Source organism: Pantherophis guttatus, chromosome 5 (genome assembly GCF_059756535.1).
Source record: "Pantherophis guttatus breed Tessera chromosome 5, ASM5975653v1, whole genome shotgun sequence".
In the NCBI taxonomy this organism is placed as follows: domain Eukaryota; kingdom Metazoa; phylum Chordata; class Lepidosauria; order Squamata; family Colubridae; genus Pantherophis; species Pantherophis guttatus.
In genome coordinates this window covers 25,810,972-25,825,121 of record NC_142067.1, presented here as the reverse complement: position 1 = coordinate 25,825,121, position 14,150 = coordinate 25,810,972, and the positions used below count along the sequence as shown (strand labels likewise).

The following is a 14,150-nucleotide window of genomic DNA, read 5'->3' as shown; positions in this document are numbered from 1 at the left end:
ACTTCAGAGTACATATTGATTTTAATTAATAGGATAAGGCTATATTTTTGGTTAATTTTGGAGTGGTCAGAGAGTTCTCAAAAAACGCTCACTAAAATTAAACAAAGGCATAGTTTCCTTCAGCTTGACAGGGAGCTGTGTGCATACAAATGTAATAAATAAGTAAATAAATACAATTTGAATTTAATTCTTGATGAGTTTATGGGCACATCTATATTGTATTTTTAGCAATAATATAGAAGTGGTTTCTTGTTAAACTCTTCCAGATATGTTTTTCCAAGGCTGATCCTACAGCTCTGTGTTTCCTAAAGGTCTCCCATTCAAATGCTAACAAGATTTCACCCTACTTAGCTTGAGATCAGTCAGATACAACTAGGTGCTATCCATAAATTCAGCACATTGAAGTTTACCAGAACTTTTAAAAACTGTTTTTACAGCTTTTTTTGTTTAAACTGTAAGTATCATCCAAAATTGGTAATTTGTGATCAAATGTTGACAATGCAGTTTCTGAGGCGGAACCTTTGGGTTCCACATTTCACATGAAAATAAAGAGATATCCTTTATAAAGTCTACTGAATATTTGGTATCTTTTCTCCTATGTAGGGGAAATTTATTAACTTCAGTAGAATAAATTCATAAAATTATTCCTGATACATTATTTTGAATAGATATTGTTTTGTTCCATAAGAATAATACAACTTTTTTTTAAAAAATCACTTACGTAAGGTAAAAGAATTGTATCACTGCTAACCCCACATAAGCTTATCAGAAACTGCAAAGTTATTCTCAGGTTGTTGCTCCATTTTTCATTATTAGCTAAAGCATTCCAGACATTCTCCATTTCTGGTCCAGGAACTTCATCTCCATACTAAACAGAAATATGAAAAATGAATGTGATCAGAATACAGTGAGTGATTGCTAAAATAAGAGAAATATAAGACAAACTGAAAAATAATCAATGAGGTATAGAGACACAGGAGAAATATGTTTTTTGTGTACAGAATCCATTTGAATAATAAAGGTCAAGCTACATTAAGCCCTTGCTGGCATAAAATTGGAAAAAAGTACTGACAGATACGTATTGACTGATATTTAATAATCAGACCTTTCCAATATATCATTATGTAGCATTGTGCAGATAAAAAAGAGGAAGAATTATTTATGCGACTTTCAATCCCAGCACATTTCATATTTATATACTACTTAGTATTTTCTTGCTTACTTTGGCTGTCATATACATCAGATTATTAAGCACCAATGATGTGGCTTCTGGTGAGCCCCAGCCATTTCCCTTCAAGCCACATGAAACAGTTACTTCTCCATCCTTATCTTTTATTTCATCTTCAGGGGTGGTAGGACTTGAACCTGGGAGAAGAAGTCTGCTGTCTAATAGCTCTATGTTATGAAGCCAGGGCAGCAAGTAGGTGAGCATGATCTGGCGCCCATTTGGATGAGTTGTTGGAAATCGTTGACTCACTTCTAAAATTGAAAAATAAAACCACTGCTAGGATTTTAGCTTTAGGGGAAAGACAATGAAGCATTTAGTTCAACAATAAATTCTGACAAATATATTTCTTCTGATCAAATGTCAAGAAGGTGAGTTCAACATTTTTTATTATAAAGACAGAAGTAGCGCATATTTTATTTTCAGCAACTGGCAGAGAAGCAGAGTCTTTGTGGAACAGTGATTTGATGTTAGAATAGGAGCAGGAAGATCCAGATTACAGATCTGCTCACTGGAAAGCTCACTGGGAGAGTTTGGGCCAGTCTCTCAACTGAATCAAGTTTACTGCTTATTTACTTTTCTTTATTCAGCCCATTATTAAACTTAGATTATATTCCAAGCACAACTTTCACAAAGAAAGAGTAGTATCTAAAGATAAATGCATTAAGAGGAAAACATGAGCTTTTAAATAGTTACTCAAAGTTTCAAATATGTATGGTAATTATAATGAGTAAAATAAGGTAATAAAAATCCTTCTTGTTATTCAAGTAGTATAAGAAAATTGGAATCGTATCTTTAGATCAGGCATGTCCAACCTATGGCCCATGGGCTACATGCGGCCCTTGACAGCTAGTAATGCAGCCCCATAAGATCATAAACCTGATTGATATACATTACCAATACTATAGATTTTATATGTGGCCCAAGACAATTCCTCTCAATGAGGCCCAGGCAAGCCAAAAGGTTGGACACTCATGCTTTAGATTGGATTTAGTTCTACTGTTTTTGGCATATGTAAAGGAAAAACCCCCAAAAGATGCAAAATCATGTCCTATAGTTCTAAGAGTTTACATATATGATAGATCCATAAGATCCACAAGAGGTTAATAGATCATCTTTCCACTACTAAAGCTAAAGATATAAATAGAAACTTGTACCTGAAAACAATGGAAGTGTCAGCTCAGGATACATTCTTGCCAGTTCATAGGACAGATGAGCTAATGAGACACTGTAAAGTGGTGGCAAAGGACCATGAGTCCCATAAAGAATGCTGCCAGGTCTTCGCTCAGCTATTTTCTTAGAATAAACAAAAAGCTTTGTTTCCAAAATCTGTCAGAAGATTAAAAAGAAACGGAAATGATATAGATGATAAATGAATGGTGGAGTATTATTGTAAATAAATTTTAATGGATTATTCAGATTAGCATTCTCTGCCTATGTTTTGTATCTGTTACCAGAGGTAAAAGTAGTCATTAGTATTAGGTTTACCACTGATTTGGTCCTCCTTCTCTTCTCCTCCCATAAGGAAAATAAAAGTTAACTCAGACACAATAAAGATATCAAAGTAAAAAAAGAAGCAGGAAAATGGCAGGCGGAGGGGGGGGATCTTTGTTCCCTCTATTGTAATTTTGTTTTTTTCTGAGAAATTGAAAAAAGCAGAAAGATTTTCCTAATCATTTTCTCTCTAAAGGATATATTATTGTTTCATACAATTATTTTGTTTACTGTGATTGTTTACTGTTTACTGCGTGCCCTGCCACGCCCACCATGCCACGCCCACAAAGCCATGCCCACAGAACCAGTAGTAAAAAAAATTGAATCCCACCACTGCTCCAGTTGTTTTCCTTTATTTGTTCTGCATTAAAACAACAAATAGGTAATATCCTGCTGAATGTAAAGCAAACTGCATTATTTATTTATTTATTTATTATCAAATTTATAGACCGCCCTTCTCCCGAAGGACTCAGGGCGGTGTACAGCCAAAGTAAAAAACATAGATACAAACATTAAAAACAATTTTAAAAGATATATATAAATTTGGCCCCAAAGTTAAAAAACAGTAACAAACATATTAAAAACATTTAAAAAGCATTAAGCCAGCCCGGCTTGCTGAAAAAGGAAGGTCTTCAGGGCATTGTTTACTCTTCCTTATAGTTTATAAGATTTTTTTAAAAAATATTTCATACATGCCTGCATGAGTTGCATGGAAATTTCATAAATCTCTCTGCTGGTGTCAGACGCTTTAAACAAGACTAGATTTAAAAGAGTCACAATGTCAAAAGGGTAGTTCCTGAAATAGCAAACAAAAGTGATTGTTTGAGATTTTTAGGTTTAAATGAACATTCTCAATCGTTTTCCACAAAAGAATACACTCAAGGCAACAAACTCAATAATCTAACAATTATAGAAAACAATGAACTATATCAAACGTAATGACAATGAATTCTCTTTCTTTTTCCAAAAGCCAGCTGTATAGCACTAGCACTTAGACTTATATAGTGCTTCAAAGTGCACTCTCTGAGCAGCTTACAATGTCAACATATTGTCCCCAACAATCTGGGTCCTCATTTTACCGCCCTTGGAAAGATGGAAGACGAGTCAACTTTGAGCTGGTCAGGATCAAATTCTAGGCTGTGGGTAGAGTTAGCCTGCAATACTGCATTATAACCACTGTGCCAGATCCAATAATTCCAGATCCCTTGAAAATTATTATTTGTTAAAATGAATTTTTAATTCTTAAGTGGATATCACTAAACTACTTGCCAAGTTGGTCAGTGCAAACAGCAGTGCACTTCTCTCTCTCTCCCTCCCTCCCTCCCTCCCTCCCTCCCTCCCTCCCTCTATCTATTGTATTGGCTACCCATTTTACTGCTAAGTAACTACAGGTCAGATTTCTTGATTTGTACAGAATACAAATGTGAGTGTGCTTTGAATGAAACTCAAAAGGGAATCACATGATCCCGGGACACTGTAACTATCATAAACACATGCTAAATGTCAAGCATCCAAATTTTGATCACATGATTATGGGATGCTGCAGCGGTTGTGTGAAAAACGATCATAAGTCACTTTTTTCAGTGCCATTGTAACTTTGAATGGTCACTAAATGAATGGTTGTAAGTCAAGAACTACCTGTATGTGGTAATACAAGAGATAAAGTCAATAATAAATGGTGGTGAATGAATGTGAGTTGAATATAAAAGTGCATGACCAATATGAAAGAAATATACTGAGGTATGGTCACAGCGATTGAACAAGGATTAAAATTGGAAAATGGACATATGAAGGAAGAGCGAAGGAAGCAAGAAGAAGGGGAAGACTGAGAAAGTCATAGTTGGATGAGATGAGAGAGGTGAGAAGTTTAAGAGGAAAAGAAGGTGATATGGATATGGGGGAAACAAGGACAGGAAAATACAGTATAGAAAGATATACTGTATTATGAATGGTAGTGCTAATTAGGTTTAGCTATGTTACCTTTTTTTTTATCATCTCTTGACTTTTATTTCTTTGTTTCTGTATAATGTTGTTTAGGCTAAAAGGGATTATTTTAATGAACATGCCTGTATACAGTCCTATCAAAGCATGAACATATAATTTAAGTCTATCCTTTTCAAAAGTTCTAGGGTAATTTACTTTTAATTTTTACACGGATCCCGATTCACTTGCAAGGACCACTTTTTTTGCTTTGCTTATTGTTGATACCTGCTTCCACACACAGTTGCAATGGCTTTGAAGCATCCTGAAGCAAGCTGATAGGATCCAGTATAACATCGGTCTATAGCCCAGTTAAAGAGATTGATTTGGTCAGGATTCAACTCCAACAACAAGACAACAACTTCACAGCCAAGCTGATGAACCTGAAAATGCAGAGAATGGGTAAGGGGTTTTAAAACAAAAGTAACAGTGTTTTATATCAACAACTGACAAAAGTTCATTGAGATCAATATTCTCTTTTGTGTGTTTGCCAAATTTAGGGTGCTGATAAACATGACATTAAGAGGCAAGATTAGGTAACTCCTTGGCCATTTCATAGCACCTCCATTATTTGTTATTGAAATTTGAATGCTCACAATGTTAAGTATGTTCTTTTTGTAACATTCTTTTGTTGAAATGTTTCCTTTAATTCTTTGCAATTTTGTGGTTATATTTGTTTAGATTGCTCCCTCTTACTTCCCCACCTCCTCCAGTCTTATCTATTTGGCACTATCCCTATCCACCCCTTCAATGCCATTCCTTTTTTTAAAAGCAATCTCTAGAGAACCACTTAGAGAAGAAATGAGGCAGTTACCAAAACATTAATGATCCCAGGGAAATAAGTCAGAAAGAAACATATTTTACTTGCTTGTTTGTATAAAATATTTGAATAGCTGCTCATTTTATGTAGCATAAATCTGGGCTGCTCACAAAAATTTTTTTTTTAATAAAAGTGACTCTGCCTTGACTCTCTGGTATAAGAGGAAGGGAAGGGAAAACTCAGAGGCTTCAAGATTCTGTTACTCTATCCTGTATCAATAAATAGAATACCAGTATTTCTTATGGAGTCTGTTTCTTGACCTGCCCTACCTCAATGGGCTAACTGATGGAATATAGTCTGGATTCCCAGGAAGGAGAAAGTACGTGCTAGAGGAGTAAGTGACAACTCAGTTCAGATTATTTGTCTGAAAGAAAGAGGCTAAGGACAACTTCTCCTTAATAGTTCCTGCAGTATATGCTTTATGAGGGTTTAGTTTGCTTTAGTTTGGCAAAATTCTGTCCACAGGTGAGGAACAATGAAGAAATCTGGTTGGAAGAATCACAACGTGTCTTTCTTGGTTTTTGGAGCCTGACAAAAGCAAAAAAACTAAATGTTACCTAAATGTTACTGCTATACAAGGCTCCTTACCCTCCTGGTATTCTTATATACATATATTTAATTTGGGACATTTTAAAACAATTTTGTATAATAGCCATTGCAAGAAAGGGATCCTCATTAACTCCCATACCCAAAATTGTAATGGATTGCATATTTGCTTCCCATGAGCTTTCTAATCTTTTTTTTTTTTAATTCACTGAACTAGTTGAATTTCTGTTTTGTGAAGATTAAGGCAAAAATATTTTTTCAGGTCAGAAATTATTACCAGGTCAGAAATTAATACACATTATATTAAGAAGTGGCAATTTTCTATAAACATTTTGTTCATGCTCTAAAATATTTTATAAATCTATTATGATTAGCACTTCCTCCCCCCCCCATGCATCCATCCATTTACCTGCCCACCTATCTACTCACTTAGTCCCTATTACTTATTTGGAAAGAACATGTAGTTCCAATCCCACTTTAGCCATGAAATCAAGCTGGGCCAGTCACTCTCAACCAACTCACTCCAGTGTTGTTGTGAAGGGGAAAAGGATGAAAAGGTATGTTGGATATGTTCATTGCCTTCAGTTATTTGTAAAAATAATAAAGGCAGGAAATAAATAAAATATATTTTTTATGTCCCAAAGGTGCTTTTTTCAAAAGGCAACTGGACTTTCTGGTTTTTCTTTGAAGAAATTTCACTTCTCATCCAAAAAGCTTCTTCAGCTTTGACTGGTGGCGGGGAATGAAAGGATCCCTCAGGGGGAGGGATATGACATCATCTATCTCCAGTATACAATACAGTCCTTTCAACAGTTCCAAGACAGCTACACACCCATTTGCACTACTCAGGTGATCTTAAGGACACAGCTAAACCTCCAGGTGGTCTTAACGACTTGCTAAAAGAATGCAGTTGACCAGCTGTCTGCAAGGAGTATAAATCCTTCCATTCCCCACCATCCAGTCAGAGCTGAAGAAGCTTCTTGAATGAGAAGTGAAACATCTTCAAAGAAAAACCAGAAAATCCATCTGCTTCTTGAAAAAGCACCTTTGGGACAACCATGACCTGGATGACTGAGAATCTCCAGAGGTATCTTTTTATGTCTCCTTAATTTGGTTCCAATTCCTACTGAAATGCTATTTGCTTTTTATATATAGTTTTATATATATATAGCGTGTCCTTTTTATACATATTTTCTAATCTTACATTACTCTGTTTTTTGAACTGGGGAAATGTGGCGCTATACAAAATGTTTGAAATATAGTAATACCATTTCCTAAGATAATTTCCCTTGATGCAAATCTTTCTATTCAGATGTTCTTAAAAATAAAAATAATTGTTAAGTCAAGGCTCCCATGTGGCCTGACCTGATTTTAAAGTGATTGTTAAGCTAATCATGTGGTTGTAAATCTAAACCCATTCTTCTGAATAAGTGGTTTTTTGCCAAAAACTAGCAAAAAACAAAAAACTGGCAAAAAAATTCATACATCTCAGTCATGTGACTGTGAGATTAATTTATTAAATTTGTTTGCCATCCATCTTGCTGTAAGGAATGCTGCAACGAGTCATAAATGTGAACTGTTTGCCAAGCACCTGAAATGTGTTTTAACATTTTTCGATGACCAGAAGTGCTTTTAGGGCTGTAAACCACACTTTCTGAGGCCATCATAAGTTTGATCGATCCTTAAATGACCAGTTATAAGTCAAGGATAACCTGTATTTCTTAAGACTACTGCCACTTTTAACCATACTCTAAATACCAGCCCATTCAACTGATTCACAAGCTTTTCAAGATAGTCCTTTTCTATTTGCCTCTTAGAGTGCCTGCAATCTGGTGCGTATGTAGGGTGGAAAGACTTCAAGCAAAAATGCAAACAAATTGATATCATGCTGATCTTGTTAATCTGTAAACCACTAAAATGCCTGGAGTCTTTCAAAACAGTAATTCATATTAATAAATCACACCAAATTATGTATCTTGAAAAGGAAACATATGATTTCATTATTGCAGTAATGGAATGATGACAGTAGATCATTTTGAACTGCTATAAGAAAGGTACACAACATGAGTTTAGGATGCCCTGCTTCTCTCAAATTAAGTTTAGTTCTTGACTTATCTTATCTTGTCCCTTAACACAGTTCACAGAGTATGGCCCTCTGATAAAACACAAATTACATCATTTGCCCCACAGTACAAATACTAAACAAATTCCACTTGAATCACCATGAATTCACCCATAGAGTAGACCACATGCAATACAAGTAAAATTTAATACATTTAAAAGTGAGAATCATTGCTGAGTTACTTACCCGTAAATCTTGGCAAGCTAGAATATTATCAAGCCATTTATAAAGATAGCCATCAGGAGAAAGGCCCACATTGTCAAACACAGGGCCACAGCACAGTACTGCTGACATGGCCTAATTTAAAAAAAAAAGAGGATATGGTCCTGATTACTGAAAGGTTATCAGTTTCAAATTCTAAATGAAAGGCAACAAATCAAACAATGTAGTAATGAAGATTAATCATGTAAGACTCCATGCTGTCAGTCATGTCTGCAGAAAACGTATTTCTAAATGCTACAATGGCCCAATCTTCATTGCTTTCCTGCGAATGTATAGCGATGCCATTCCTCTTCTGATCCAAGGGTTCCTGAGATACAAAGTACTTCCTGGGCAAAGCATGTAGATATTATGTGTTCCCCAAATTGTGTATTCTAAACCAGTTAGTCAGGGGTGGGTTCTACTTACCTTTACTACCGGTTCGCAATGGGGCCGCACATGCGTGCTTCGCTCACATTCTTCTGCGCATGCGCAGAAGCATTTTCATGATGTCAAGGTCAGTGGGCAGAGCCTCCCGCCGGTTTTACTACCAGTTCTATAGAACTGGTGCAAACCAGGGGCAACCCACCACTGCAGTTAGTATGCTTGCATGCTGCCAGAACTACAAGTAAGGAAAGATGACTGTGTAGTGGATGACTGGATTACATTGGGTTAAGTGTCTTGTGGTGGCAAGAAGTTAATGTAATTCTTGAATTACTAGCTAGTTCCGGTTTAATTTAATACTCCAGGTAACACTTTTTGGTAGTCTCTCCTATTATTATTATTATTATTATTATTATTATTATTATTATTATTATTATTATTATCATCATCATCATCATCATCATCATCATCATCATCATCATCATCATCATCACTCTTCCTCTTGAGCCAATTAAGTATGAATTAACACAGTCAATTTTGTATTTCCAAATTAATCTTAACTGAAATATTTAAAATATTTACTAATCATTTTTCAAATGATACACTCAAGATTCAGAAAAAGAACAGACCACAAAGATGGATCAAATAATCTGTTATTTTGTAGAAATTATTTCAAATTTAACTTGTCTTACCACTTTTCATTTCTAAATTTAAAATAATTTAATTTGATAAAGATTTATATGCAATGAAAGGAATCATGTTGTACCTTTAAAGCACAATACTGGTATCTTGTAATTTGATGATTTCGATCACTGTAACGATCCAGAGGTGTAAACATGATACTGAAAGGTCCAGCCCATTGACTAAACAGGATGAAGAGGTGGTGCCTCAAGCTTTGCTGAGGGAAAAGAAATCTCCTATGATGAACTAAGTGAATAAAAAAATAAAACAAAATTATCGATATTGATTAATTAATCAAAACTCAAACATAAATCTTATGCAAAACTGTGTAGCTAAGAAATTATTCCTAAAACACATTAACAGCATTTGTCAAGTATATATTTATTGGAAAGGAAAGAGCCTTGAATTTAAGATTATCACACGTAAAAAAAGTAATTTTTTAAGGTAAATAAATATACACAATACAAAGAATGTGGTATGGTGAGAGAGAGATTTGCTCAGAAACAAAGATGGATTTCTCAGACTCTCAATAAGGAAAACTACATGGCTATCCCTTTTGTACCAGTTTGACACTAACACCAAATTATTAAATTTGTTTTATGCATGGGGCAGTCACACAAATTCATTTATCATTTCAAAAGATCATAGTATGGCAAAATTTGAGAACCATTCAGATAATGCATCTGAAGAGTTTTGAATCTCTAGAGTTTTCAAATTCTAACTATCATGAATGTTTGCACTTGTATCACAAATACTATTCAATTTTCAGATACACACAAGAGTATAGATGGGACCAATGCACACTGTATATTATGCATGTAGATCCTTCATCCCAAACTGAAATGCTACATGGAGATGCCAAACAGAGTGAAAAGATGTATTCTGAGATGTTTACTATGTTATCCAAATCCCTTAATGTTCAGTTTTACAATAGAGCTATGGATATTTTAAATATTATGCTAAGTTAAAGGGCCTGGTGGCTCAGCAGACTAAAAGCATTGTGATTAACACCAGCTGTCTGCAATTACTGTAAGTTCGAATCTCACCAGGCTCAAGGTTGTCTCAACCTTCCATCCTTTCTAAGGTAGGTAAAATGAGGACCCAGTTTGTGGGGGCAATAAATATACAAAAGTATGAAGGCTATTGCTTAACGCATTGTAAGCTGCCCTGAGTCTCCGGAGAAGGGCGGCATATAAATCAAATTTAAAAAATTAAATTAAATTAATTTTTTTAAAAAAAGTTAAAAAATCCAAATGCTTTTTAATCTCTCTTGCTTGCTCCCAGCCTCTCCTGCTTTTTATATATATATATAAAAAAGAGCCTTGGTAGTACAGGGGTTTAAGGCACCCTGTTATTAAGCTTATTAAGACCAGCTGCCTGCAATTACTGCAGGGTTCGAATCTCGCCAAGGCTCAAGGTTGACTCAGCCTTCCATCCTTTCTAAGGTAGGTGAAATGAGGACCCAGTTTGTGGGGGCAATAAGCTGACTTTGTATAAAATATACAAAAAGATGAAGGCTATTGCTGAGCACATTGTAAGCCGCCCTGAGTCTTCGGAGAAGGGCGGCATATAAATCAAATTAAATATATATATATATATAAAATTTGTAATGAATGAAAACAGAAAATCCTTTGTTAGTACTAAGAAAATTCCATTCATTGAGCATTTGGCACAGCTGGATTTAATGCTTTGAAAGTTTGGAAATGGAAATTTTCAGAGAAAACAGAAGTTTTCCGATGCCCCAATTAAGCTACAAACCTGCAGGCTGATTTAAGAAATGAAATATACTCAACCTTCAAAGAAATCTTTCAACATGCATAACCTTAAATAAATTAAGTTTCTGCTATAAGGAAAATTAATGATCACTCTACTTTATGGATGCTAGTTTTCTGCAGATGAAAGCTAATAGTTCCTTGGCTGTTCCTACAATCACCACAACCATTAATGAGTTTTGACTACAAAAATACAATCAAAAATACAAGGAACCCTGTATTTCAAATTTCCTTTGCAAATTAGAAATCAATATAAATAGGTATTAAATGACAAACTGACTGATCCACAATACTAAAATTGTACACATATGTATTAAATATATTTGACAATGTTTTTAAAAACCAAAAACTGTGAAGTAGACTTTCAAGTTCATTCACTGAAAAAAGAACAAACTCAAAAGCAAATAATCTGACTCATGTAGTCTATATTGATTTATAACAGTGGTCATATGTTCATCCTAGTTCATATGAGTATTAAATCCATAATCCTTATAGTATATGTCCACAGTACTATTAGGATGAGAAACACAACAAATAATTTGACAGATAAGGCATGTTTCACAGGATTGCATGTGGTCCACCTTTTCTTTGTTGATTACTTGCTATTTATTTCTTGCACTTTTTTTCTTATCCATTTAATAGTAAACATTATGACATTTTAAATGTATGCATTTAATATAGCACATTTTTTTTTATGGAATCCTGTCAACAAGTTCAGAAATTGGAGTTCAATATGGAAAATCCACACATTAAAGTCCCAGTTTGACATTTCACTCACTGGTGATTCTGGGCTGGTTAGTTTGCCTCAGCCTAACCAACTTCATAAGGTTGTGTTTTGCATCTCTATGTGCATTCTGTTCAGTTCCGAGAGGAAAGATAGGATACAAAGAATAGACTGATATTACATAATTAAAACATTTATCGCAAGTAAGTAACCCAATATAGATACACATGGAATGGACTGTCACTGGAAATCAAATAGAAATGAAATGAGCAAAATGCTGACAGTGATAATTACACAGTGACCAACTCACAAACTATACTGTTAAATAAAGGATAAATAAGGAACTCAATATAACATTTCTTACATCAGACATCATTCATGGAATTTGTGCGATAAACAATTTGAAAGCTATTACTTTTACCATAATTTCTTATATGATTACAACTCTAGAAATTGCATGATTAAAATTATATAAATTATACTTCTATTTAGTGTCTTCTTTCCTCTCTCCCCACCAACTACAGGTAGTCCTCGTCTTACAACAGTTCATTTAGTGACCGTTCAAAATTAAAATGGTGCTGAAAAATCTGACTTTTATTATGACCATTTTCAAATTACAACCATTGCAGCATCACCATGGTCACATGATCAAAATTCAGATCCTTGGCAACTGACTTGTATTAATGACAGCTGCAGCATCCTGGGGTCATGTGATCATCTTTTGTGACCTTCTGACAAGCAAAGTCAATAGGGAAGCCATATTCACTTAGCAACTGTGTTACTAACTTAACAAGTGCATGATTCACTCAACAACTATGGCCAAAAAGGTCATAACATGGGGCAAAATACACTTACCAGCTGTCTCACTTAACAACAGAAGGTTTAGACTCAATTGTGGTCGTAAATCGAGGACTACCTGCATATGAAACATTTACTTCTTTACCCAGCAATCCTTATCATGATTTGTCAACCACTAATCTCTTTTTTTATCTTAATGATTCTGTACTTGATATAATTATTGCATTACCATACCTGGCACACATTGAATCAAGTTAGCAAGCATTGCACTAAAATGGGCTCTCATGTCCTTGAGAATCTCAACTTCTTTATCATTTTCAGCCTCCAACAACATGCGAGTTAGGTCAACGTATTCTAAGAACAAGGCTCCCAGTGCTAGGGTATCTCGTTCCAAGGCACCATTTGTACTGTAACAAAGGAAAACAGTATGGATTAAGGAATCATCCAGAGGAAACCACAAGTGTGCATGATAGACTAGATTTTACAGTATAACAGTCAAAACTGTCATCAAGAATTAAAAAGGAAACTATATAGCAACTACAGAGAAAAAGCTATTTTAACAGAGATTCAAGAAATGACTGTGATCAGACAAGTAATTGGCATCATCACAGGGTTTTCTTCTATTTGAAAAACAGTATATCCTACCTATCACTTATCACACCAGCATCAGCAAGTAATTCAAAAATTCTCAACAGCTGTAATCGTAAGAGATCTCTGCGCTCACGACGTTTCTTATTCTGTATTGCAGAAAAATAGGGCAATATTAGTTATATCTACTCTCTGCATGTTGGTCTTAAAAATAAAACCTTGCCAAGTAGGAGTTCAGAATTGGTTTTAAAGCTATCCAGCAATTTTCAAATAGTCTGAACTTTTTAACACTGAAGATGGTTCTCCAGAGAACTGACAGTGGCACACCAATTTGGGAGGCGAGGCGGGGGGCTCCTATAAAAACCATCTTGCTGGCTATTAAACAAATCTGTGTAGGTTTACACAAGAGGAAATCAAGCATCAGTTATGGTCCAGCAGAGAAAGCACTAATGTAGAAACTGTTAATGACCTAAGTGGTTGCTCCTAGGAGGCTACGGATGCCTTTCAATAGGCTGTGATAGGCCTTTGAGTTGTTTTTAGATGCCAGCATGTGAACTATTTGCCAACAGCTAAGCCATTCCAAAGGCCTAGTCAATGTTTTCTCAGGTATCCCACAGCAGCTGCTGCTCACTGTGGTTACTTCTACCCCACTGTATCTGCCAAGGTTTGCCTGCTTTTTCAGTATCCTTGTTTTTGCCTTCCCTTTCTGACTTCTAGGTTGCCACACACAGTGCTATAGCTAAAACCCTATAAAGAGTTGGTTTGTATAGTTTTAAGGAAGAGATATAAAGGGACAGGAGAAGAGAAATGAGGGCATT

General features: G+C 35.2%; 1 protein-coding gene across 7 annotated transcripts in view; it reads right to left on the bottom strand.

Annotated features, from left to right (window-relative positions):
* The window catches only part of FRY (FRY microtubule binding protein), a 179,952-nt gene that overhangs the window by 49,684 nt on the left and 116,118 nt on the right, over positions 1–14,150 (bottom strand). For all 7 annotated transcript variants that reach the window (XM_060686269.2, XM_060686272.2, XM_060686267.2 and 4 more), the window contains 9 exons: positions 13,390–13,481; positions 12,979–13,151; positions 9,536–9,696; positions 8,374–8,484; positions 4,928–5,082; positions 3,416–3,515; positions 2,383–2,554; positions 1,223–1,479; positions 722–868 (listed from right to left, as the gene is read on the bottom strand). In XM_060686269.2, the coding sequence (XP_060542252.2) occupies positions 722–868; positions 1,223–1,479; positions 2,383–2,554; positions 3,416–3,515; positions 4,928–5,082; positions 8,374–8,484; positions 9,536–9,696; positions 12,979–13,151; positions 13,390–13,481 (1,368 nt within the window). The remainder of the gene's footprint in view (positions 1–721; positions 869–1,222; positions 1,480–2,382; positions 2,555–3,415; positions 3,516–4,927; positions 5,083–8,373; positions 8,485–9,535; positions 9,697–12,978; positions 13,152–13,389; positions 13,482–14,150) is intronic.